At 39.9% G+C, this 27,555-nt stretch overlaps 1 protein-coding gene across 1 annotated transcript in view; it reads left to right on the top strand.

Moving 5' to 3' along the window:
• KATNBL1 (katanin regulatory subunit B1 like 1) overlaps positions 1–27,555 on the top strand; it is a 50,982-nt gene that overhangs the window by 15,529 nt on the left and 7,898 nt on the right. Inside the window, exons 2-9 of the mRNA XM_053689532.1 lie at positions 7,626–7,747; positions 8,577–8,620; positions 13,216–13,495; positions 13,882–14,000; positions 15,131–15,181; positions 16,152–16,241; positions 16,338–16,427; positions 17,313–17,406. Of these exons, the coding sequence (XP_053545507.1) occupies positions 7,640–7,747; positions 8,577–8,620; positions 13,216–13,495; positions 13,882–14,000; positions 15,131–15,181; positions 16,152–16,241; positions 16,338–16,427; positions 17,313–17,406 (876 nt within the window). The 5' untranslated portion in view covers positions 7,626–7,639. The remainder of the gene's footprint in view (positions 1–7,625; positions 7,748–8,576; positions 8,621–13,215; positions 13,496–13,881; positions 14,001–15,130; positions 15,182–16,151; positions 16,242–16,337; positions 16,428–17,312; positions 17,407–27,555) is intronic.

Raw genomic sequence — 27,555 nt, forward strand, 5'->3', positions numbered from 1 at the left:
GACTGCTAGTTCATATGGGCCTTATAGATAACTCCAAGGGCAAGAGCACAATGTTATCTGAAGGGACAGTCAAGTCCAAAATAAACTTTCATTATTCAAATAGGGCCTGTAAATTTAAACAACTTTCAAATTTACTTTTATCACCAATTTTGCTTTTGTTCCCTTGGTATTCTTAGTTGAAAGCTAAACCTAGATAGGTTCATATGCTAATTTCTTAGACCTTGAAGGCCGCCTCTAATCTGAATGCATTTTGTCAGTTTTTCGCCACTAGAGGGCATTAGTTCATGTGTGTCACATAGATTACATTGAGCTCACACACGTGAAGTTGACTAGGAGTCAGCACTGATTAGCTAAAAAGCAAGTCTGTCAAAAGAACTAAAAGAAGGGGTCAGTTTGCAGAGGCTTAGATACAAGGTAATCACAGAGGTAAAACGTGTATTACTGTGTTGGTTATGCAAAACTGGGGAATAGGTAATAAAGGGATTATCTTTCTTTTTAAACAAAAAATCTGGTGTTGACTGTCCCTTTTAAGAGTCAGCACAACACAGCACGAATTGGCTAAAATGCAAGTCAATAGATAATAAACAAAGTAATGTGATTAGGGGGCTGTCAGAAGTGGCTTAGATACAAGGTAATTAGAGGTTAAACGCATATTAATATAACTAAGGGTTATGCAAAACTGGGAAATGGGTTAATAAAGGCATTATCTGTCTTTTTAAACACTAACAATTCTGGTGTAGACTGTCCCTTTATGATGGAAGCAATTCAGCCACTCTTAAAGGCACAGGAAACAACATTTTTAGCAGTTTTCTATTAGATTAACATAGGAGATTCTGGGCATTATTAGAACAGATTAACACCTTGTTGCAATTGTATTTTGGTGGTCAAACTCCACCCACCATTTCTCTTGTAAAGGTGTATCCAGTCCACGGGTTCATCCATTACTTGTGGGATATTCTCCTTCCCAACAGGAAGTTGCAAGAGGACACCCACAGCAGAGCTGTCTATATAGCTCCTCCCCTAACTGCCACCCCCAGTCATTCTCTTGCAACTCTCAACAAGATAGGAAGTGTAAGAGAGATGTGGTGATTTAGTTTAGTTTTTACCTTTAATCAAGAGTTTGTTATTTTTAAACGGTACCGGCGTTGTACTGTTTTACTCTCAGGCAGAAATTGGAAGAAGAATCTGCCTGGAGGTTGATGATCTTAGCGGTTTGTAACTAAGGTCCATTGCTGTTCTCACACATAACTGAAGAGTATGGAAAGAAAACTTCAGTTGGGGGGACGGTTTGCAGATTACCTGCTTTGAGGTATGTTCAGTATATTTATTTCTAGAGAGATCAGGTCTAGAAAATGCTGACAGAGCCTTGTATATTTGAGGTAAGCCTGATGCAGTGATTTAACAACGACTGGGATCATGCTTACAAAAAAGGGTAATATTCATGTTAATACTCAAATTACTTCGTGTCAAAACGTTTGCATGGTTTATAGAAAAAACGTTTTTTCTTTGAGGGTGATAAATCTTTATTTGGGGCCTAGTTTTCCACATGGCTAGTCAGATTACTCCTAGGAGTACTTTTTTAAGGCCCTCTGACATAGAGTGCATGGTGGGAGGGGCCTATTTTTGCGCTCTAAATGCGCAGTTGATATTCAGACTGAGACATCCAGCTTCCCTAAAGGAGTCCTCTGGCATCTAGGACCACTATAGAGGTTTTTTTTTTTTTCGTGTTTAAGGGCAGGTAGGAGCCACAGCAGAGCTGTGGCAGTGTGTTTGACTGTTTAATGGTTTTACTGTTTTTCTAATCCGGTTTGGGGCCTAAGGGGTTAATCATCCATTTGCAAGTGGGTGCAATGCTGCTTTAGTCTCTTATACACACTGTAAACATTTCGTAGAGTTTACTACTTTTTAACACTGTTTTGCAGTTTATGTGGTAATTTTTTTTTCTCTTAAAGGCACAGTTCCGTTTTTGTTTAATTGCTGTTTCACATTAAAGTGTTTTCCAAGCTTGCTGGTCTCATTACTAGTCAGTTAAACATGTCTGACATAGAGGAGACTCCTTGTTCATTATGTTTAGAAGCCATTGTGGAGCCCCCTCTTAGAATGTGTACCAAATGTACTGATATTTCTATAAGTTATAAGGACCATATTATGGCATTTAAAGATTTATCACCAGAGGTTTCTCAGACTGACAAAAGGGAGGTTAAACCACCTAGCTCTCTCCATGTGTCAGAACCTATATCTCCCGCTCAAGTGACGCCAAGTACATCTGCCGCATCCAATGCGTTTACCTTACAAGACATGGCGGCGGTTATGACTAATACCCTCACAGAGGTATTGTCCAAACTGCCAGGGTTACAAGGAAAGCGAGACAGCTCTGGGGCTAGAACAAATACAGAGCTTTCTGACGCTTTAGTAGCTATGTTCGATATACCCTCACAAAATGCAGAAGCCAAAGCAGGAGAGCTTCTATCTGTGGGTGACATTTCTGATTCAGGGAAGGTGTTACTTCAGTCTGACTCTGAAATGACAGTGTTTAAATTTAAGCTTGAACACCTCCGCTTGTTGCTCAGGGAGGTTTTAGCGACTCTGGATGACTGTGACCCCATTGTAGTCCCAGAGAAATTGTGTAAAATGGACAAATACTTTGCAGTGCCTGTTTACACTGACGTTTTTCCAGTCCCTAAGAGGTTTTCAGAAATTATTACTAAGGAATGGGATAGACCAGGTGTACCATTCTCTCCCCCTCCTGCTTTTAAAAAGATGTTTCCCATAGATGCCGCAACACGGGACTCGTGGCAGACGGTCCCTAAGGTGGAGGGAGCAGTCTCTACCCTAGCTAAGCGTAAAACTATCCCCGTCAAGGACAGTTGTGCTTTCCTAGATCCAATGGATAAAAAATTAGAGGGTTTCCTTAAGAAAATCTTTATACAACAAGGTTTTATTCTCCAGCCTCTTGCATGCATTGCCCCAGTCACTGCTGCAGCGACTTTCTGGTTCGAGTCTCTTGAGGAGGCTCTACAGGTGGAGACCCCGTTAGATGATATTCTAGACAGGATTAAAGCTCTTAAGTTAGCTAACTCCTTTATTTCTGACGCCGTTTTTCATTTAACCAAGCTAACAGCTAAGAATTCAGGTTTTGCCATTCAGGCGCGTAGGGCGCTATGGCTTAAATCCTGGTCAGCTGACGTTGCTTCAAAGTCTAAGCTTCTCAACATCCCCTTCAAAGGGCAGACCCTATTCGGGCCTGGACTGAAGGAGATCATTTCTGATATTACTGGAGGAAAAGGTCACGCCCTTCCTCAGGATAGGTCCAACAAATTAAGGACCAAACAGACTAATTTTCGTTCCTTTCGAAACTTCAAGAGTGGCGCAGCTTCAACTTCCTCTAATGCAAAACAAGAGGGAAATTTTGCCCAGTCCAAACCAGTCTGGAGACCGAAGCAGGCCAAAAAACCTGCTGCTGCCTCTAAGACAGGCTTGGGCAAGAGACGTCCAGGATCCCTGGGCTCTGGAGATTGTTTCCCAGGGATATCTTCTGGACTTCAAAGCTTCATCTCCAAAGGGGAGATTTCATCTCTCACAATTATTTGCAAACCAGATAGAGAGGCATTCTTGCGTTGCGTTATGGGAGTGATTCACCCAGTTCCAAGGGAGGAACAGGTGCAGGGCTTCTATTCAAATCTGTTTATAGTTCCCAAAAAAAGAGGGAACTTTCAGACCAATCTTGGATCTCAAGATCCTAAACAAATTTCTCAGGGTCCCATCCTTCAAGATGGAGACTATTCGAACCATCCTACCTATGATCCAGGAGGGTCAATATATGACTACTGTGGAATTAAAGGATGCTTATCTCCACATTCCGATACACAGAGATCATCATCGGTTCCTTAGGTTCGCCTTCCTAGACAGGCATTACCAGTTTGTGGCTCTTCCCTTTGGGTTAGCCACGGCACCAATAATCGTTACGAAGGTTCTAGGGTCCCTACTGGCAGTTCTAAGGCCACGAGGCATAGCGGTGGCTCCTTACCTAGACGACATTCTGATACAGGCGTCGACTTTTCAAATCGCCAAGTCCCATACGGAAATTGTTCTGGAATTCCTGAGGTCTCATGGGTGGAAGGTGAACGAAGAAAAGAGTTCTTTCTCCCCTCTTACAAGAGTTCCTTCCATGGAACTCTGATAGATTCAGTAGGTCAGGTTGTCAAAGCTTCTAACTTCCTGCCGTTCTCTTCATTCCACTTCTCGGCTGTCAGTGGCTCAGTGTATGGAAGTAATCGGCCTAATGGTAGTGGCAATGGACATAGTTCCGTTTGCCCGCCTACATCTCAGACCACTGCAACTTTGAATGCTCAATCAGTGGAATGGGGACTACACAGATTTGTCTCCTCGGATAAATCTGGATCAAGAGACCAGGGATTCTCTTCTCTGGTGGCTATCTCATGTCCATCTGTCCAGGGGAATGAGTTTCCGCAGGCCAGAATGGACTATAGTGACAGATGCCAGCCTTCTTGGCTGGGGTGCAGTCTGGAACTCCCTGAAGGCTCAGGGTTCGTGGACTCAGGAGGAAGCCCTCCTTCCGATAAACATTCTGGAACTAAGAGCGATATTCAATGCTCTTCAGGCTTGGCCTCAGCTAGCTACGGTCAGGTTCATCAGATTTCAGTCGGACAACATCACGACTGTAGCCTATATCAACCATCAGGGGGGAACAAGGAGCCCCCTGGCAATATTGGAGGTTTCAAAGATAATTTTATGGGCAGAGGTTCACTCTTGCCATCTCTCAGATATCCATATCCCAGGAGTAGAGAACTGGGAGGCGGATTTTCTAAGTTGGCAGACTTTTCCGGGGGAGTGGGAGCTCCATCCGGAGGTATTTGCCCAGCTGATTCAACTATGGGGCAAACCAGAACTGGATCTCATGGCATCTCGTCAGAACGCCAAGCTTCCTTGTTACGGGTCCAGGTCAAGGGATCCCCAGGCAGCGCTGGTAGATGCTCTAGCAGCGCCCTGGTCCTTCAGCCTGGCTTATGTGATTCTACCATTTCCTCTGCTCCCTCGTCTGATTGCCAAGATCAAGCAGGAGAGAGCTTTGGTGATTTTGATAGCTCCTGCGTGGCCACGCAGGACTTGGTATGCAGATCTGGTGGACATGTCATCCTTTCCACCATGGACTCTGCCGCTGAGGCAGGACCTTCTACTTCAAGGTCCCTTCAAACATCCAAATCTAATTTCTCTGCGTCTGACTGCTTGGAGATTGAACGCTTGATTTTATCAAAGCGTGGTTTTTCCTAGTCGGTCATTGATACCTTAATTCAGGCTCGAAAGCCTGTCACCAGGAAAATCTATCATAAGATATGGTGTAAATGTCTTCATTGGTGTGAATCCAAGGGTTACTCATGGAGTAAGGTCAGGATTCCTAGGATATTATCCTTTCTCCAAGAAGGATTGGAGAAGGGATTGTCAGCTAGTTCCTTAAAGGGACAGATTTCTGCTCTGTCTATTCTTTTGCACAAACGTCTGGCTGAGGTTCCAGACGTTCAGGCGTTTGGTCAGGCTTTGGTTAGAATCAAGCCTGTGTTTAAACCTGTCGCTCTGCCATGGAGTTTAAATTTAGTTCTTAAAGTTCTTCAAGGGGTTCCGTTTGAACCTTTGCATTCCATAGATATTTAATTTTTATCTTGGAAAGTTCTGTTTTTAGTAGCTATCTCCTCGGCTCGAAGAGTTTCGGAGTTATCTGCTTTACAGTGTGATTCCCCTTATCTGATTTTCCATGCCGATAAGGTAGTTTTACGTACCAAGCCTGGGTTTCTTCCTAAGGTTGTATCTAATAAGAATATCAATCAGGAGATTGTTGTTCCTTCATTATGTCCTAATCCTTCTTCAAAGAAGGAACGTCTATTACACAATCTTGATGTGGTTCGTGCTTTAGTTTTATTGACAAGCTACGAAGGATTTTCGTCAAACATCTGCTTTGTTTGTTGTCTACTCTGGACAGAGGAGAGGCCAAAAGGCTTTGGCAACTTCTCTTTCTTTTTGGCTAAGAAGCTTAATCCGCTTAGCTTATGAGACTGCTGGCCAGCAGCCTCCTGAAAGAATTACAGCTCATTCTGCTTCCACATGGGCTTTTAAACATGAGGCCTCTGTTGAACAGATTTGTAAGGCGGCGACTTGGTCTTCGCTTCATACCTTTTTCTAAATTCTACAAATTCAATACTTTTGCTTCCTCGGTGGCTATTTTTGGGAGAAAAGTCTTACAGGCAGTGGTGCCTTCCGTTTAAGTTCCTGCCTTGTCCCTCCCTTCATCCGTGTCCTAAAGCTTTGGTATTGGTATCCCACAAGTAATGGATGAACCCGTGGACTGGATACACCTTTACAAGAGGAAACAAAATTTATGCTTACCTGATAAATTTATTTCTCTTGTGGTGTATACAGTCCACGGCCCGCCCTGTCATTTTAAGGCAGGTGTTTTTTATTTTTAAACTACAGTCACCACTGCACCCTATAGTTTCTCCTTTTTTCTTGCTTGTCTTCGGTCGAATGACTGGGGGTGGCAGTTAGGGGAGGAGCTATATAGACAGCTCTGCTGTGGGTGTCCTCTTGCAACTTCCTTTTGGGAAGGAGAATATCCCACAAGTAATGGATGAACCCGTGGACTGGATACACCACAAGAGAAATAAATTTATCAGGTAAGAATAACTCTTTTTTTTTTTTTTTTTTTTTTTTTTTTTTTTCTTATTTGGAAGAGCCAGTCTGGACTTGAGATGACAGGGCTTGTTACTATCATTGTGTTATTAAAATCTGTATTGTTTGGCTGTAGCAGAAAAAAGATAACTTTAAGGAGGGTTATGCGTCATGATTAGGCTTGTGAAGCCTGCAATGTGCTTTTTTCAGACTTAAATTACAGTAGAAGGGAAGATTAAATAAAGGATATAGCAAAAGTGTTTTACTACACAAAAGCATTTTATATTACAATCTCAATGTTTTCACTGTCCCTAAAGTATGTTGGTTAATGTGTAACCCTTCAACATTTTACACAGTAATTGTTTGGATCAGGTGACATATGCTCATTTACATCCCTCCGTAATTGGCAACACCAGAAGCAAAAATAATGTTCAAGGGGTGTATCCATAAACTGCTTTTGTTTTCAAAACTTTATAAATTGTGCTAACAAAATGACAGTGAATTTATTTGACATGTTTTTTTATGTATGTATGCAGGGGGAGTATTTTTGCCTAGGACGGCAGATTGTAAGCTTCTTACAAATATACCCAGCAAAAAAATTTCTGTCACTTTGTTCCATCTTGCAGTTTATGCAGAAAATTGAGTGGGATTAAGAGATCAGTAATTACACATTAGATAAATCTTTAAAACTACACACTTTGGGTTCACTACTAATTACAAGGATGGGAGGCCCCTCCATTGAAAGAAGTCTCCCCTCTTTCCAAAATGGAATTTGTGTGGTTTTTAAGGGGGTAGTTAAAGGCTCTAAAATAATCTCCTCGACCCCTCACTCTTTTTGCAAACAATTGCTATTCTCCTGTGTCAATTTGAATGTGGAGTTTAAATGACTATAAATAACTTTAGCACAGTATTGTTAATATATATAAATTGTTTTTTGCATGCAGATTTTTCAGGGATTATGGCATCTGGAGCCCGCGATCCTAAGAAGCGGGACCTGGGCGAAGGTTACGCAAATGATTTCCCATGGAAGAGAGTCTCTCCTTCAGCCAAGCAGAACATGAAGGAGGTACAGACTGCAAAATAATGATGATCTTAGACATTATTATGGGTTATAAGAACTCCTGCTCACACTTCACAGATGCCCCATTGTTAGGGATTGAGACGTTTGCTATATTAAAAGGACATAAAAGCCAAAATAAAATCTTTCATGATTCAGAGAGAGCATGGCTTGTTAAAACAACTTTCCAATTTACTTCCATTATCTAATTTGTTTTATCTTTGTATACTTTGTTGAATGAATCACAATGCATTACTGGGAGCTAGCTAAACACATCTGGTGAACCAATAACAAGAGACCAAGAGAAATAAGCATATTGGATAATAGAATTAAGTTGGAAAGATGTTTAAAGTCGTATGTTCTACCTGAATCATGATATAAAATTTTGGGTTTTCATATCCCTTTTTATTTTATTCCTGCAGCTGCAAATTAAGGATTGAAATCCTTTTGTCTTTATATAATAAAGATAATTAAGGGACATACTAATGTAAAAGTTACATGCTCAAAGAATTATTGCATTACTCACCCTAGAACTCTAAGAAAACAAGCACATAGGTGAAGTCCCACTCTGGAGCCCCAAGCAATGCAGTTGCTGAGCAGAACCCGCTAGATCAGCCAATCACTGACTGTTCTGCTCAGGAGTTGCAATGCTTACCTGATCAGAATCATTTAATCACTGGAAGATTACATTTAACACAGCTGATTTTACTTTTTTCACATCTTTTATAACAGTAGCTGTAAAGGTCATATTGTCCTTTGTCCTGTTAACCCTTACACACCAGATCTGCTGTTTAGAAATGCATAATGTTTTTATGTGTTCTTTTTTTTTTTTTTACAGAGTAACAATCTTTCAAAGGAGAAGTTGGTTTCTGAAGGAAATAGGTATGTATACAAGTACAAAAGAAAATGCTGTAACATGTTAGGCCATTTTATTATTGATATATTTGCTTGCATATATGTGTGTGAGTAAACCATTGAGGTTAAACACATGGTTAAAATCTGCTCCAAAGCAGCACTGTGGCTTGGCATGTCTCTAGCCACATTGCTGCTCCTGAGCTTCCCTAGGTTTGCTTTTCAACAAATAATATCAAGAGAACAAGCATTTGATATTGGAAGTGGAAAGTTGTTTAAAATTACTTGCTCTTTCTGAAAAATCAGTTTATTTTTCTCAGTCTTTGTTTGCTCCTTTTTGTATTGGTACCCAAACTCTCTTCTGATCACATGTCAAGATTGGCTACATTACGTTATACTCTATAACCTAGGAAATCAGTAATTTATTTTAACTGTTTACTATGCAATTTAGGGCAGATAGCTAGCTGACTATTAAAGAGACAGTAAAGTCAAAATTTAACTTTCATAATTCAGATAGAACATGTAATTTTAAAACATTTTTCCAATGTTTACTTATTTTGTCATTTGCTTTGTTCTCTTGGTATCATTTGTTGTAAAGCATACCTAGCTAGGCTCATGAGTAGTGGCTGATTGGTGACTGTACATATGTCTCTTGTCATTGGCTCACCTGGTGTGTTCAGTTAACTCCAGTGGTGCCTTGCTGCTTCTTCAAAAATAAATACCAAAATAAATTATCAGATTTTATAATAAAAGTAAATTGGAAAATTGTTTGCTCTATCTAAACCATGAAATAAAAAAATGGGGTTTCATGTCCCTTTAAGGACAGTGACGAGCCCCATAAACATAAAAAAAATGAAGTGGTGGAACACATTTCTTATGGCAAATCAGCTGCTATAGAATGGACTTTTTCATGCTTATTCATTTTATTTACCCTCCATCTTCATTAGCTGGTACAGTCTGAGGATTACTTTCATATCTTGGCAAAGGCTTTAATGGCAGAAATCTGAAAAGCATTTAACTCTTCATTATAAGATGGAGCTGCAGGTTTCTGTCTTGTGTTTTTCTTCTTTTGTTGAATCTACAGTAGAATGGATGAAGCTTAAAGGCAGTCTACTCCAGAATTTTTATTGTTTAAAAAGATAGATAATCCCTTTGTTACCCATTCCCTAGTTTTCCATAACCAACACAGTTATAAATACGCGTTTTACCTTTTGTGATTACCTTGTATCTAAGCCTCTGCAGACTACCCCCTTATCTCGGTTCTTTTGACAGACCTGCATTTTAGCCTACCAGTGCCCTCTCATAAGCAACACCATGGTCATGAGCAAAATGTTATCTGTATGGCACGCATGAACTAACACCCTCTAGCTGTGAAAAACTGTCAAATGCATTCATATAAGAGGCGACCTTCAAGGGCTTAGAAATTAGCATATGAGCCTACCTAGGTTTAGCTTTCAACTAAGAATACCAAGAGAACAAAGCAAATTTGATAACAGTAAGTTGGAAAGTTGTTTTAAAATTAAATGCCCTATCTAAATCATGAACGTTTAATTTTGATTAGACTGTCCCTTTTTATGCTAAGAAATAATACCTAATATGGGGCTTAGTCACAATCCTTTAGAAAAACTTAATCAATTTTAACAGATTGCAGAAAAACACAGTAAAAGTCTATGGGGATTCTTGTAGGTCTTTTTTTTTTTTTTTTTTTTTTTTTTTTTTTAAGATTGTGAAAGAGCCCGTTGTCAGGGTGATGTAGTACAGTGGAATTTAGAGAGGTAACCGAATATAAGTAAGACCGGATGAGATTTTGGATCAGGGGTTTAGACAATACTTTTTCTTAATGATAAAAGCTTGTGTGTGTCAGAGTAAAGAATGTTAGTTCTGCAGATTTCTGTTTTGCTAGTAGTGAAAGTACTTAAAGTGATTGTAAAGTTTATTGTAATGAACAGTATATACATATAGCCTTCAAAATGGGGGCACTTTCATTGCTGAATTATTATTTTTTTAAGACCCTTTATTTGTAAACTATTTACCATCTAGTGATGAAAATTGTGCCGTTCCTCCTCCCGCATCTCGTACTTTATTTACCTGAATGATGATGAATCTGGCTTCTTCCAGTCGTTGCATGCCCCACATGGCGTCCAGCTCGTGGGGCACGCAACGTTTGGAAGAAGTGGGATTCGTCATTGCTCAGGTCACTAGATGGTAAATATTTCACAAATAAACATTTCCCTCCTGGACTTATTTGTCTACATCGGAACTAAGTTCATGCAATCTCGTGATATCAATGATAGGATCGGGTCAGGGCAGAGTGCCTATGACGCTGGGCACACCCTCCAGCCAGTGATCCCATTTACCAAGCCTCTGGCTTCAGGATAGCCAAACGGCTAAGACGTTCCATACCGTCCTAACGGCACTAAAGCCCATTGCAGGATGATGGCGTCACCTGATACAGGGGGAGTGGAAATGCACATTACTTTGAAATTTGTCAGAAAAAAATCTACTACTCATTTGAAGTTCAGACTAAGTGTTATTGCATTGTATTTTTATCATGCATTTGTTGATTATGCAAATCTACTCTATTTACTGGTCCTTTAAATTGATGGTAAACTTCATAGATTATATTAACAATATTTGTAATCGCAAAGTAAATGATGGGCACCTTTTTCATGAAAAGCATTGTAAACGCTAAATTATTTAAATACCCTTTAATGTTTTTATAGATTACTCTGTTTTTCCGCCCGTAACACATAGTCTGTGTTCAATGACAATTCAGGCTGTAGCCATTCGGATTGGGTCACTTAGACTAGTGACCCTGCAGCTCTTTGTGTTTACTCCTGCAAAGGGTTAAACACATATTAAAGTACTGCTCAGGACCCTCATAGTGTTGCGGAAACGGACGACCCAATTAGCAGAACTACACAGCTGGGTCGTGACAGCAGCACTGCTGATTGAGTCGGTGGCAGTTTCTTCTATAATGGCCCTTTAACTTGCTGTTAAAGTAATTGTAAATTTTAATGAATTACTGCCCAGTTTGTAGAAATAATCTTAAACAGGGGCACTTTAATTAATTAAACTTTACAAAGACCCTTCATTTTTAAAATATTTACCACTGAGTGATGGTAAACTTACCGTCGTTCCTCTGCCCGCATCTCATACTGTATTTAGCCGAGCGATGACAAATCCGGCTTCCTCCAATCGTTGTGTGCCCCATCTGGGGTCCAGCTCGTGGGGCATGCATTGATTAGAGGAAGCCGGATTCGTCATCGATCTGCTAAAGAAAGTAGGAGATGGAGGCGCAGATGTTTACCATCACTCAATTGTAAATATTTTAAAAATGTAAGTTTCTTTAAACATTGTAATGAATTAAAGTACCCATGTTTTTAAGATTATTTTTAGATACTGGGCAGTAATTCATTAAAATTTACAAGCCCTTTAAGAACAATATGAAATTACTTTTTTTAAAATTTTCTTACAAATCTGTAATAAAAAAACAAAATATTAAGTCCTCTTTGTACTGTTTGTATACAGTTAAAGGGACATGAGACCCCACAATTTTTCTTTTGTGGTTCAGATAGAGCTTACAATTTTTAAACTGTATATATTAGCTAAGCTTATTATTGGCTAAAATTTTAGCCGGTGTGGTCAGTAAAATCAGCCTAGTGGTGCACCTATTATAAAGGTCCTGGCGAGAACACTGATAGAAGTAAAGTGGAAGTTGTTTAAAATTGCATGCTCTATCTGAAACATAAGTTTCATTTTGACTTTACTGTCACTTTAATACGCATATGCAGTGTTATGTAAGCCTTTATGTTAAGGGGATATTAAACAGTATGAAATGTAATATAAAATGTTTAGTTATGTGTAGTTAAAAAAAACTTTGTAATGTACTTTCATTATTTATTTTGTCCCCTTTCCTGTAATTTTAACGATAAAAATTGCAAGTTTTAAGCTTATCTCGTTGTCCTGCTGCAAACAATTAGGAGCATATAGAAAACGGGCACACAGCCTTGTTTACACAAATTACTTTATTGCCTGGTTTATATCTATGTCCCTAATTAGTCGCCACAGAAGACAGAAATAAATAGAAAACTATTTCAAACATGGCGGCTCCCTTTACTTTACAGAATCTAGAGTTTATGGAAATTAAATATTGATGATGTAAGGTAAAAGTTTAAACAACTGGTGTAATAGTAAAATAATATTATTATTATTATTATGCGAAGGCTAATCTCTGCTTTGAATGCATCATTATATGTTTCATTTATTTACTGTTTAGTATCGCTTTAACTAGATTGTGATAGTAATGTTACCGTGGAGAGGTCGGATGTCAATTCTCCCTCCACGTTTAAAGAAGCTAAATACCCTTCATTTTTAATAACTGTTGATAATTGCTATGAATAAAGGGGCTTACTTATCAGAGGGATCATTAATTTAGACTTTGAGCTAAACATTCTACACTGAATGTACATAACAGAGCTGGGATTTGGTTAAACTTTTTTTTTTTTTTTTTTTTTTTAATTGTCATTGGAAATTTCTAGGTTTGTTTAAGAATCCTTTGTGCTAATTTATACGGGATCTACTAGCATGTAAAAAACCTTTTGCACATTTTCTCCTCTTGACAGACTATCAGTTGGGCATTCTTCACAAAGCAGTCAAAAGTACTCCAAAGTAGTTTATTGCAAGAGAAAAGCTCAACAACAAACCCAGTGTCCCACCTACAGAAAGCGGCAGCTCCCCAACAGCCGGGGCTGTGACATGGCAAATAAGGAAAATGAGCTGGCAGCAGGGAACCTGCATGAGAAAATCCATAATGAGCGGCGCAGCTTTGTGTTCAATTCCACGGATTCTGGCTCCTCACAAACAGAAGGACCGTCATCCAAGTATAGTGGGTTTTTTACAGAGGTGAGTTGTGTGTTTTTAGAAGCAAACTATAATAAGACCCTACTTGTTTATGACAATGCTTCAATGGTAAAGTATCCTGCTTTAAAGGGAAGACTCTTCCAGCATATGCAGCACTGCAAATAACTGTAGAGGTAACAAATAATCCTGCTGAAAATGTCTTTATAAATGTAACCATATGTATTTAGACACTGAAAACTTACAGAATCATTTCAGACTACTTTGTAGTCCTGTGTATCAAGTGGTTTCTGAATAGCAAGTTTTACGCATAGACATTTTTACGGTCTTTTGGTTGCTATCGGTTAAAGGGGCCTGCCAAGTAGAATATATTTTACCATAATGCGACCATTTTGCACCATTTAATCTTAATTCCATTTTGTCTGTTCTAGGTTTCAAAGGATCATGAGACAATGGCCCAAGTTCTGTTCAGCAGGAATCTGCGGCTAAATGTAGCACTCACTTTTTGGAGGAAGCGCAGTGTAAATGAACTTGTAGCATATCTAGTCAGGTATTTCACTTTATTGAATATAGCTGCATTACTTTACTTCTTAGATCCTTTTTTGTGTGAACATTTTCTTGCACTTGTGAACTAGAAAGCCTGTGTCATTAATGAAAGCAGCAATCGCATTGACCAACCATATTTTTCCCAGTATAGTGTATGATTTTCTATTCTCTGCAATGCAAAGATCTTTGATATCTTGTTTTGAGTCACTATTGACTGAGCAGGCACTGTGTGTGTATATAAGTTCTTTCATTGTTTTGCCTGCTTTACATTCAATTTAAGTTATTTGGACTGCAGAATGGTAGATATTTTGCTAGAATGACTATTACTCTCTAATGGATATATTAAAAATGGCCTGATTCATTTATCAACTGTAAACATCTGAAATATTTAAAATTGAACTAGTAAACTGTGGTTATTTTAAATAAATATATTATATATAATATATAGGTAGCCCTCAGTTTACGCCGGGGTTAGGTTCCAGAAGGAATGGTTGTAAATCGAAACCGTTGTAAATTGAAACCCAGTTTATAATGTAAATCAGTGGGAAGTGAGGGAGTTAGATTCCAGGCCCCTCTCAAAATTGACATAAGTAACACCTAATACATTATTTTTAAAGCTTTGAAATGAAGACTTTAAATGCTAAACAGCATTATAAACCTAATAATATAATTACACCACAGTTTAATGAACAAAAACATTTTTTTACTTTCATTTTTCTGCAAACAGTTCTCTGCATTGTTAGCATGTTAGATAATATTGGGTGTGCAGCTATTCTTTGCATTTCAATCTTGACTGATTAATTGGCAGTTAGGCACCCTCACCTCAAGCAGCTGGGCAGGAAGATAATAAATAGGGAAGTGGCTTCTAGATCTTGTTGCTCGATAGCTCAGGTCTGTTCTGTGTACACAGATTAATTTCAGTCTGCTAAGCTTGCATATCTTTGCTGCAACAAAAGCAGACAGCTCCACCTACTGGCTATTTTAATCAGTGCACTGCTTTTCAATAGCAGTCACATGACTGGAAAAAAAAAGGTTGTTCTGAAACGGTGCAAATTGAACCATTGTAAACAGAGGGCCACCTGTATGTGTGGTATGTGTATATGTATGTATTCATTTTTTTTCTTCTCTCTGTAGGATACAAGACCTAGGGGTTGTTGTAGATTGTCTACCGGTCCTTACAAACAGGTAAGCTGTTTGTATTATAGCTTTGTGTGCCTCTTGCTTTTTTTTCTCTTTTTTTTTTAAGTAATGGTCCAAGTCTCCAATTTGTATAATCAGATTGGAAAACTATATTTTAGAAGGACTTTAATTCGTCCATTCTAATGCAGATCTGCTATAACTTTTTAAAAGGACAGTCAACACCAGAATTTTTGTTCTTTAAAGGAAAGATAATCCCTTTATTACCCATTCCCCAGTTTTTCATAACCAACACAGTTATAATATAAGTTTTACCTCTAATTAATCTTGTATCTAAGCTTCTGCTGACTGCCCCCTTATTTCAGTTCTTTTGACAGACTTGCATTTTAGCCAATCAGTGCTCACTCCTAGGTCACTTCAGTTGCATGAACTCAATGTTATCTATATGAAACACGTGAACTAATGCCCTCTAGTGGTCAAAATGCTTTCAGATTAGAGGCAGTCTTCAAGGTCTAAGAAATTAGCATATGAACCTCCTAGGTTTAGCTTTCAACTAAGAATACAAAGAGAAAACAAAGCAAAATTGGTGATAAAAATTAATTGGGAAGTTGTTTAAAATTACATGCCCTATTTAAATCATGAAACTTTTTTTGGACTTGACTGTCCCTTTAATATAGCGATGGAATTCTAATACCGCACACTCTGGCCGCCCACTTCAAAAGTTTTTTTTGTTTTTGTGAGCTGTTTTGACTGTTCTCCAATCACCACTCCTAGCCAAACAAAAAAAAAATGGTTTGTGTGCCAAGTGGAGAAGAGTGAAATCCACCAGCTCGTTAAAAACAAATTACTTTTGAAGTGGGCAGCCGACGTGGGAAATTTAGAATTTCATTGCTGTATTAAAAAGTAAGTTATAGTGAGTGCATCTTCATTATATATCGTTTCCATTCTGGATCTGATTATATGAATTAAAAACTTTACAATGACTGTAAAACCATAACTTACCACATTTTCCTTACAGTCTTCAAGAAGACAAAGCATCAGTGTCTGTTGGATGCTGTGTGGATCTTCTGCCTCTGGTTAAAGCTCTACTGAAAAGTAAATTTGAAGAGTGAGTATTCTATGTTTATCTCTACATGTTCTGTTTTGGATCTTGGAAACATATGTTAATGTAAACTTGTCTAAAATTCTTATCTTTTTTTAACAGATATGTCATTGTGGGGCTAAACTGGCTGCAGGCTATTGTGAAGAGGTGGTGGACACAATTATCTGCCAATTCAGGAAGCATAGAAGATGAGTAAGTGCAGGACTGCCACTACTGCTGAAAACTTGCTTGGAAAGGATTTGCCACATTATAATATTATTTCAGTGTTATTGTAACATTGTTTATTATGTCATGTGCAGTACATCCTCTTTGCATCTTCGTCTTTTTTTTTTTTTTTTTTTTTTTTTTACTTAAAATGGCATTAAACATATCTTGCTTTTTGAAAACAATGTATTTGTTCCATGATCCTTATAAAGGTGAAAAAGCAAATTCAGTAATCTTCAAGTGCTACAAATCAAATAAGTAGCTAGTTTATGCAATATGTGGCAACCATGAAAGGCATCTTGAAGGCTGGAATTGAGACACAGTCCCTATTAGAGCATGATATTTGTGCATTACCTATGTGTTTAACCTCCACAAATAGACTAAATACCTAGTCGAAGTACGGCTTTAGGGAAGCAATGCACTACTGGTCTAGAGCTGAACGCAGCCAGTGGCAAATGTGCGTAACCACTAGTCACCAACCATGTCCAGCTCTGAGTTGGCAGTTTTATTGCTTGCTGATGTGTAATCCCTTTTTGCCGTTAAATGTATAGGCAATCAATAGTACAGTAAGAAAGTGCTCTTACACATCAAAGCCATTTTGTTTATCACAGCTTTAGTTCCTTTTTAAGAGTCTGTATCTTGTCACTTTTTTTGTTGTTGTTATATTCTGTGAGCCTTTTCTAATTGTATGTCAATTACATGTGGAAAGTTAACAATTAGTTGGACTGCAAATACAAGAACCGTCCTTTTTATCTAATTTAAGTATATTCAGTGACTTTCTTTTTGTATATGCATAAGTATAGTCTATTCTAATGTATTGTTTTGTGTTGCATAAGTGTGTTTACTTTTTTTTTTTTTTTTGTTTTGTTTAAGAAATGTCCAAATTTTGAAAAGTCAGCTAAGTGGAATGTGGCAGCAAGAAAGCCATCTAACATCTGTTCCAGGATACACGGGCAACATAGCTAAGGTGAATATTGCCCCCTGTTCCTAGATAATTAACCCTACTGATCTCTTTCAAATAAGACAGTCTTATACGTGGAAGCTTTTGTAATATAATTATTTGGAGTATAATGAATACTTGGAGGGATATATGTATAACGCTCATTAATTCAACCCCCAGGGTGCCTGCCAAATACTAATACAGCAAAGTTCCAAAAAGGCAAGCACTCTCTGGCTTTTTGCAAAAACAGATTTTACTGTGTACAAAGCATACACTATTGCTTTGCAGACTGTATGCTTTGTACACAGTAACATTAAAATCTATTTTTGCAAAAAGCCAGAGTGCTTGCCTTTTTGGAACTTTCTCCTAATTTATGTAAGAACTTACCTGATAAATTAATTTCTTTCGTATTGGCAAGAGTCCATGAGCTAGTGACGTATGGGATATACAATCCTACTAGGAGGGGCAAAGTTTCCCAAACCTAAAAATGCCTATAAATACACCCCTCACCACACCCACAATTCAGTTTAACAAATAGCCAAGTAGTGGGTGATAAAGAAAGGAGTAATAAAGCATCAGCAAAGGAATTTGGAAATAATTGTGCTTTATACAAAAATATCATAACCACCATAAAAAAAGGGTCGGCCTCATGGACTCTTGCCAATATGAAAGAAATTAATTTATCAGGTAAGTTCTTACATAAATTTTGTTTCCTTTCATGTAATTGGCAAGAGTCCATGAGCTAGTGATGTATGGGATAGCAATACCCAAGATGTGGAACTTCACGCAAGAGTCACTAGATAGGGAGGGATAGAAATAAAAACAGCCATTTTCCGCTGAAAAAATTAATCCACAACCCAAAATATAAGTTTATTCTCATAAATGAAGGAAAAAACTTAAATCAAAAGCAGAAGAATCAAACAAACAGCTGCCTGAAGAACTTTTCTACCAAAAACTGCTTCCGAAGAAGCAAATACATCAAAATGGTAGAATTTAGTAAATGTATGCAAAGAAGACCAAGTAGCAGCTTTGCAAATCTGAACAACTGAAGCTTCATTCTTAAAAGCCCAGAATGTGGAAACTGTTCTAGTAGAATGAGCTGTAATTCTCTGAGACGGGGCTTGACCCGACTCCAAATAGGCTTGATGAATCAAAAGATCCGCATACCAAACCCTGTGAGGCCATGCTGGAGCCACCAGCAGCACAAACGATTGCTCCATGATGATTTTGGAGATCACTCTTGGAAGAAAAACTAGAGCCGGGAAAATTATAAGCCGGTTGATAACACCAAGGAAGTGTCAACGCATCCACTGCTTCCGCCTGAGGATACCTGGACAGGTACCTGGGAAGTTTCTTGTTTAGATGAGATGCCATCAGATCTATTTCTGGAAGCCCCCACATCTGAACAACTTGAAAAAACACATTCTCCCGGATGTAAAGTCTGACGACTGAGGTAATCCGCTTCCCAATTGTCTATACCTGGTATATGAACCGCAGAAATTGGACAGGAGCTGGATTCCGGCCAAACAAGTATCCAAGATACTTCTTTCATAGCTTGAGGACTGTGAGTCCCACCCTGATGATTAACATATGTCAAAGTTGTGATATTGTCTGTCTGAAAACAAATGAACGGTTCTCTCTTTAATAGAGGCCAAAACTGAAGAGCCCTGAGAATCACACTGAGTTCCAAAATATTTATTGGTAATCTCGCCTCTTGAGATTTCCAAACCCTTTATGCTATCAGAGATCCCCAAACAGCTCCCCAACCTGAAAGACTTGCATCTGTTGTGATCGCTGTCCAGGTTGGCCGAACGAAAGAGGCCCCTAGAAATATACGATAGTGATCTAACAACCAAGTCAGAGAAAGTCAAACATTGGGATTTAAGGATATTAATTGTGATATCCTTGTATAATCCCTGCACCATTGGTTCAGCATACGAAGCTGGAGTGGTCTCGTATGTAAACGAGCAAAGGGGATTGCGTCCGATGCTGCAGTCATGAGACCTAAAACTTACATGCACATAGCTACTGAAGGGAATGACTGAGACTGAAGGTTCCGACAGGCTGCAACCAATTTCAAACGTCTCTTGTCTGTTAGATTCAGTGTCCATGACTTTATCTCTATCTGGAAACCTAAAAAGATTACCTTTGTCTGAGGAATCAAATAACTTTTTGGTAAATTGATCCTCCAACCATGTCTTTGAGGAAACAACAGTAGTTGATTCATGTGAGATTCTGCAGAACGCAAAGACTGAGCAAGTACCAAGATATCGTCCAAATAAGGAAACACTGCAACACCCCGCTCTCTGATAACAGAGTAGGACACCGATAACCTTTGAAAAGATTGTTAGAGCTGTCGCTAGGCCAAAAAGGAAGAGCAACAAGCAAACAAATGCTTGTCTAGAAAAGAGAATCTCTGGAACTGATAGCGATCTGGATCAATCGGAATATGAAGATATGCACCCTGTAAGTCTATTGTGGGCATATAATGCCCTTGCTGAACAAAAGGCAGAATAGACCTTATAGTCACCATTTTGAAAGTTGGTACTCTTACATATCGATTCAAAATTTTTAGATCCAAAACTAGTCTGAATGAATTTTCTTTCTTTGGGACAATGAATAGATTTGAATAAAACCCCAGACCCTGTTCCTGAAACAGAACTGGCATGATTACCCCAGATAACTCCAAATCTGAAACACACTTCAGGAAAGCCTGAGCCTTTACTGGGTTTGCTGGAATGCGTGAGAGAAAAAAATCTTCTCACAGGCGGTCTTACTCTGAATCCTATTCTGTACCCCTAAGAGACAATATTCTGAATCCAATGATTTTGGACCAAATTGATCCAAACATCTTTGAAAAATCTTAATCTGCCCCCTACCAGCTGAGCTGGAATAAGGGCCGCACCTTCATGCGGACTTGGGGGCTGACTTTGATCTCTTAAATGGCTTGGATTTATTCCAATTTGAAGAAGGCTTCCAATTGGAAACAGATTCCTTGGGGGAAGAATTAGGTTTCTGTTACTTATTTAAGAATGAAAACGGTTAGAAGCTTTAGATTTACCCTTAGATCTTTATCCTGAGGCAAAAAACTCCCTCTCCCCAGTGACAAGTGAAATTATTGAATCCAACTGTGAACCAAATAATGTATTACCTTGGAAAGAAAAAGAGAACAATCTGCACTAGAAGTCATAATCTCATTCCAAGATCTAAGCCGCAAAGCTCCTCTAGCTAAAATAGCTAAAGAAATAGATTAAACATCAATTTCTCTTACATGGTGTATCCAGTCCACGGATTCATCCTTACTTGTGGGATATTCTCATTCCCTACAGGAAGTGGCAAAGAGAGCACACAGCAGAGCTGTCCATATAGCTCCGCCCCCCCCAGTCATTCTCTTTGCTGCTCTAACAAGTAGCATCTCCACGGGAGGGTAAAGTGAATGTGGTGTTAGATTTGTAGTTTTTATTTCTTAAATCAAGAGTTTATTTTAAAATAGTGCCGGTTTGTACTATTTACTCTGAGGCAGAAAGTGATGAAGATTTCTGCTGAGAGGAAAAAGATTTTAGCATGTTGTAACTAAAATCCATTGCTGTTCCCACACAGGACTGTTGAGTACCAGAGAACTTCAGTTGGGGGGAACAGTTTGCAGGCTTAACTGCTTTAAGGTATGCTCAGTCACTTTTTTTCTAGTCAAGACTTGGTAATGCTAGAAGACTGACAAGAATCCCCATGTGGGAAGGTAAGCCATATTCTGAGACTCAGTATAGAAGGATGGCTTAGTTAAAAGGGCTTAAATCACTGGTGGACACTGTTATGGGGAAATCGATTATTTTATTACTATAATCTGATATTTGTACAAGTGTTTATTACATTTGGAACACTTTTTGGGGTTTTATTACGCCTGGCATATCTTTAGACACCTATTTTGGCTTGGGAAGGCCCCACAACTCCGGAGTTAAGAGGGGGGGGCCTAATTTTTGCGCCTCAGTTGCGCAGTTCTTTTGCAAGACGGCTTCATGCAGCTTCACGTGTAGAGTCCAGAGATTGCTAGAAGGACTCCAGAGAGGCTTATTTTCGTCCAAAACTAATCCCCAAGGAAGGTAGGGCCACAGCAGAGACTGTGGCATGGTGCTGTAGCTTGTTAAACCGGTGGCCTGCTTTAATTTGCTCCGGTTTGGGCAATAAGGGGTTAATTGTCTTGAAATTTACTGTGCAATCATTTCAAAGCATTAGGATCATATGGTGAAAATTTCATAAAGATTGGATGTTTTTTTGAGATTTTGTAAAAAAGTGTGCGCTTTTTATTATTTAAAGGCACAGTACCGTTTTTTCAAAAATTGTATTTTACTGTATTTGAGTGCTGTCTGTTTAACATGTCTGTTTAACATGTCTGAGCCTACAGATAGACCCTGTTCTATGTGTTTAATAGCCATGGCGGTACCCCCTTTACATTTGTGTTTAAAGTGTGCTAAGGTTTCTAAACATTTTAAAGACCATGCAGTGACACTTAAAAATGTAGCCCAAGATGATTCTTTGACGGAAGGTAATGAGGATAGTCCTCCTTCCTCTCCCCATGTGTCGACTCCAGTTACGCCCGCGCAAGCGTTGCCTAGTACCTCTAGCGCATTGGGCCCTATTACATTACAACAATTGGCAGCAGTCATGGATAATTCCCTTGCAGCTTTTCTATCCAAACTGCCAGTTTTTCCTAAAAAGCGTGATGAGCAATCAGAGGCTTTGGATGATCTATCTATTGTACCCTCACACCACTAGGAAAGTGGCAGTGAGGGATGGGCTGTCCGAGGGAGAAATTTCTGACACAGGAAAAGTTTCTCAGCGGGCAGAATCAGATGTCTTAGCGTTTAAATTTAAGCTGGAACACCTCCGCGTACTGCTTTAGGAGGTTTTAGCTACGCTGGATGATTGTGACCCCATGGTGGTCCTAGAAAAATTGTGTAAAATGGACAGGTTTCTAGAAGTCCCTGTATACACTGATGCTTTTCCGATACCGAAGAGGGTGGCGGATATTGTGACTAGGGAGTGGGAGAGACCAGGTGTACCCTATCTTTAAGAAATGTTCCCCATAAATGACCCCAGGCGGGACGCGTGGCAGACGGTCCCTAAGGTAGAGGGAGCAGTTTCAACTCTAGCCAAGCGCACAACCATTCCAATAGAAGACAGTTGTGCTTTCAAAGATCCTATGGATAAAAAATTGGAAGGTTTACTGAAGAAAATGTTTGTTCAGCAAGGTTTCCTTCTTCAACCAATTGCCTGCATTATTCCTGAAACTACTGCAGAGGCTTTTTGGTTTGAGGCGCTGGAGGAGTCCCTCCAGAGGGAGACTTCATATGACGAAGTCATGGATAGAATTCATGCAAAGCTGGCTAATTCTATTATCACAGATGCCGCCTTCCAATTAGCTAAGTTAGCGGCGAAAAATTCTGGTTTTGCCATTATGGCGCGAAGAGCGATTTGGCTCAAATCATGGTCGGCTGACGTGTCGTCCAAAACAAAGTTACTAAACATTCCTTTCAAGGGAAAGACCCTTTTCGGTCCCGAGTTGAAAGAAATTATTGCGGATATCACTGGGGGAAAGGGCCATGCCCTTCCACAGGATAGACCGTTTAAGGCCAAAAACAAGGCTAATTTTCGTTCCTTTCGCAACTTCAGGAGCGGACCTGCTTCAACCTCTGCTGCCGCAAAGCAAGAGGGTAACGCTTCACAGCCCAAAGCAACCTGGAAACCCTTGCAGGGCTGGAATAAGGGTAAACAGGCCAAGAAGCCTGCGGCTGCTACCAAGACAGCATGAAGGGGTAGCCCCCGATCCGGGACCCTATCTAGTAGGGGGCAGACTTTCTCTCTTTGCTCAGGCTTGGGCAAGAGATGTTCCAGATCCCTGGGTGTTAGAAATTGTTGCTCAGGGCTATCTTCTAGAATTCAAGGACTCTCCTCCAAGGGGAAGGTTCCACGTGTCTCGTTTGTCTTCAGACCAGACAAAGAAACAGGCGTTCTTACGCTGTGAGAAGATCTTCTAAAGATGGGAGTGATACACCCAGTTCCAATTGCAGAACACGGACTGGGCTTTTACTCAAACCTGTTTGTAGTTCCCAAAAAGGAAGGAACTTTCAGGCGAATCCTGGATCTGAAAATTCTAAACAAATTCCTCAGAGTTCCATCATTCAAAATGGAAACAATTCGGACAATCTTACCGATGATCCAGGAAGGTCAATATGACTACCGTGGATCTAAAGGATGCGTACCTACATATTCCTATCCACAAAGATCATCATCATCATCAGTTCCTAAGGTTCGCCTTTCTGGACACGCATTACCAGTTCGTGGCCCTTCCTTTCGGATTGGCCACCGCTCCCAGAATTTTCACAAAGGTGCTGGGGTCCCTTCTAGCGGTACTAAGGCCGCGGGGCATTGCAGTAGCACCTTACCTAGACGACATCTTAATACAGGCGTCGTCTTTTCACAGAGCCAAGGCTCATACGGACATTGTTCTGGCCTTTCTAAGGTCTCACGGGTGGAAGGTGAACGTAGAAAAGAGTTCTCTGTCCCCGCTCACAAGGGTTCCCTTCCTGGGAACACTAATAGACTCGGTAGAAATGAAAATATTTCTGACGGAGGTCAGGAAGTCAAAGCTTTTAACTACTTGCCGAGTTCTTCATTCCATTCCTCGGCCTTCGGTGGCTCAGTGCATGTAGGTAATCGGGTTAATGGTTGCGGCAATGGACTTTGTCCCTTTTGCCCGAATTCATCTCAGACCACTGCAACTGTGCATGCTCAAACAGTGGAATGGGGATTATGCAGATTTGTCTCCTCAAATACAAATGGACCAGAAAACCAGAGACTCTCTTCTCTGGTGGTTGTCTCAGGATCACCTGTCTCAGGGAATGTGCTTCCGCAGACCAGAGTGGATCATTGTAACGACCGATGCCAGTCTGTTAGGCTGGGGTGCGGTCTGGGACTCCCTGAAAGCTCAGGGCCTATGGTCTCGGGAAGAATCTCTTCTCCCAATAAACATTTTGGAACTGAGAGCGATATTCAATACGCTCCAGGCTTGGCCTCAGCTAGCGGAGGTCAAATTCATCAGATTTCAGTCGGACAACATCACAACTGTAGCGTACATCAATCATCAGGGAGGAACAAAGAGTTCCCTAGCAATGAAGGAGGTAACCAAGATCATCAAATAGGCGGAGGATCACTCCTGCCATCTATCTGCAATTCACATCCCAGGAGTAGACAACTGGGAGGCGGATTTTCTGAGTCGTCAGACTTTTCACCCGGGGGAGTGGGAACTCCACCCGGAGGTTTTTGCTCAGCTGACCCAGCTATGGGGCATTCCGGAATTGGATCTGATGGCGTCCCGTCAGAACACCAAACTTCCTATTTACGGATCCAGGTCCAGGGACCCCAAGGCGGCATTGATAGATGCTCTAGTAGCGCCTTGGTCCTTCAGTCTAGCTTATGTTTTTCCACCGTTTCCCCTTCTCCCTCGGCTAGTAGCCAGAATCAAACAGGAGAAGGCTTCGGTAATTCTGATAGCGCCTGCGTGGCCACGCAGGACTTGGTATGCAGACCTAGTGGACATGTCTTCTGTTCCACCATGGAAGCTGCCATTGAGGCAGGATCTTCTAATACAGGGTCCATTCAAGCATCCAAATCTAGTTTCTCTGCAACTGACTGCTTGGAGATTGAACGCTTAATTCTAGCTAAGCGTGGGTTCTCTGAATCAGTTATCGATACTCTGATCCAGGCCAGAAAGCCTGTCACCAGGAAAATTTACCATAAGATATGGCGGAAATATCTTTGTTGGTGTGAATCTAAGGGTTACTCATGGAGTAAAGTTAGGATTCCCAGGATATTGTCTTTTCTCCAAGAAGGATTGGAGAAAGGATTGTCAGCTTGTTCCTTAAAGGGACAGATATCTGCGCTGTCTATCCTGTTACACAAGCGTCTGGCAGCAGTACCAGACGTTCAGGCGTTTGCACAGGCTTTAGTCAGAATCAAGCCTGTCTATAAACCTGTGGCTCCTCCATGGAGTCTTAATTTAGTTCTTTCAGTTCTTCAAGGGGTTCCGTTTGAACCTTTACATTCCATAGATATTAAGTTATTATCTTGGAAGGTTTTGTTTTTGGTAGCTATTTCTTCTGCTCGAAGAGTTTCTGAATTGTCTGCTTTGCAGTGTAATTCACCCTATCTGGTGTTCCATGCAGATAAGGTTGTTTTGCGTACCAAACCTGGTTTTCTTCCGAAAGTTGTTTTTAATAAGAATTTTAACCAGGAAATTATTGTTCCTTCTCTGTGTCCTAATCCAGTTTCTAAGAAGGAACGATTATTACACAATCTTGATGTGGTTCGTGCTTTGAAATTCTATTTGCAAGCAACTAAAGATTTCAGACAAACATCTTCCTTGTTTGTTGTCTATTCTGGTAAGAGGAGAGGTCAGAAAGTGACTGCTACCTCTCTTTCTTTCCTTCTGGCTGAAAAGCATCATCCGATTGGCTTATGAGACTGCTGGTCAGCAGCCTCCTGAACGAATTACAGCTCATTCCACCAGAGCTGTGGCTTCCACATGGGCTTTCAAGAATGAGGCTTCTGTAGAACAGATTTGTAAGGCAGCGACTTGGTCTTCACTGCATACTTTTGACAAATTTTACAAATTCGATACTTTTGCTTCTTCTGAGGCTATTTTTGGGAGAGAGGTTTTGCAAGCAGTGGTGCCTTCCGTTTAGGTTACCTGACTTGTTCCCTCCCTTCATCCGTGTCCTAAAGCTTTGGTATTGGTATCCCACAAGTAAGGATGAATCCTTGGACTGGATACACCATGTAAGAGAAAACAGAATTTATGCTTACCTGATAAATTAATTTCTCTTACGGTGTATCCAGTCCACGGCCCGCCCTGGCAATTAAGTCAGGTTCTAATTTATTTTTGTAAAACTACAGTCACCACTGCACCCTATGGTTTCTCCTTTTTCTCCTAACCGTCGGTCGAATGACTGGGGGGGCGGAGCCTGAGGGGGAGCTATATGGACAGCTCTGCTGTGTGCTCTCTTTGCCACTTCCTGTAGGGAATGAGAATATCCCACAATGAATCCGTGGACTGGATACACCGTAAGAGAAAGTAATTTATCAGGTAAGCATAAATTCTGTTTTTGATGATATCAAAAAATACCATCACAAATGAAATTATTAGCATATTGAATTAAGATAGCAATGCTAGATGAATCATGATCCGATACGAAAAAGTTGAAGCAGCTGCAACATCAGCCAAAGAAATTGCAGGCCTAAGAAGATGACCTGAATATAAATGAGCTTTCCTTAGATAAGATTCAGGTTTCCTATCTAAAGGATCTTTAAAAGAAGTACTATCTTCCGTAGGAAAAGTTCTACGTTTAGCAAGAGTAGAGAGAGCCCCATCAACTTTGGGGATCTTTTCCCAAAACTCCAATCTAACTGCTGGCAAAGGATATAATTTTTTAAACCTTCAAGAAGGAATAAAATAAGTACCAGGCCTATTCCATTCCTTAGAAAGCATATCAGAAATGGCATCAGGAACTGGATAAACCTCTGGAATAACCCCAGGAGGGTTATAAACAGAATTTAAAGGGACAGTCAAGTCCAAAAAAAACTTTCATGTTTCAAATAGGGCATGCAATTTTAAACAACTTTCAAATTTACTTTTATCACCAATTTTGCTTTGTTCACTTGGTATTCTTAGTTGAAAGCTAAACCTAGGAAGGCTCATATGATAATGTCTAAGCCCTTGAAGGCCGCCTCTAATCACATGCTTTTTTATTTGCTTTTCACAACAGGGGAGAGATAGTTCAGGTAAACCATATAGATAACATTGTGAGCACGCCCGTGGATTGTGGCAGACACTGCACTAATTGGCTAAAATGAAAGTCAATAGATAATAAATAAAATGTCATGTGATCAGGGGGCTGTCAGAAGATGCTTAGGTACAAGGTAATCACAGAGCTAAAAAGTATATTAATATAACCATAGTGGTTGAGCAAAACTGGGGAATGGGTAATAAAGGGATTATCTATCTTTTAAAACAACAAACATTCTGGTGTTGACTGTCCCTTTAAACGTTTTAATATCAAGAGGACTAGTTTCCTCAATATCCAATATAATCAACACTTCTTCAACAAAGAACGAATGTACTCC

The sequence above is a fragment of the Bombina bombina genome, chromosome 1 (genome assembly GCF_027579735.1).
Source record: "Bombina bombina isolate aBomBom1 chromosome 1, aBomBom1.pri, whole genome shotgun sequence".
NCBI classification, from domain to species: Eukaryota; Metazoa; Chordata; class Amphibia; order Anura; family Bombinatoridae; genus Bombina; species Bombina bombina.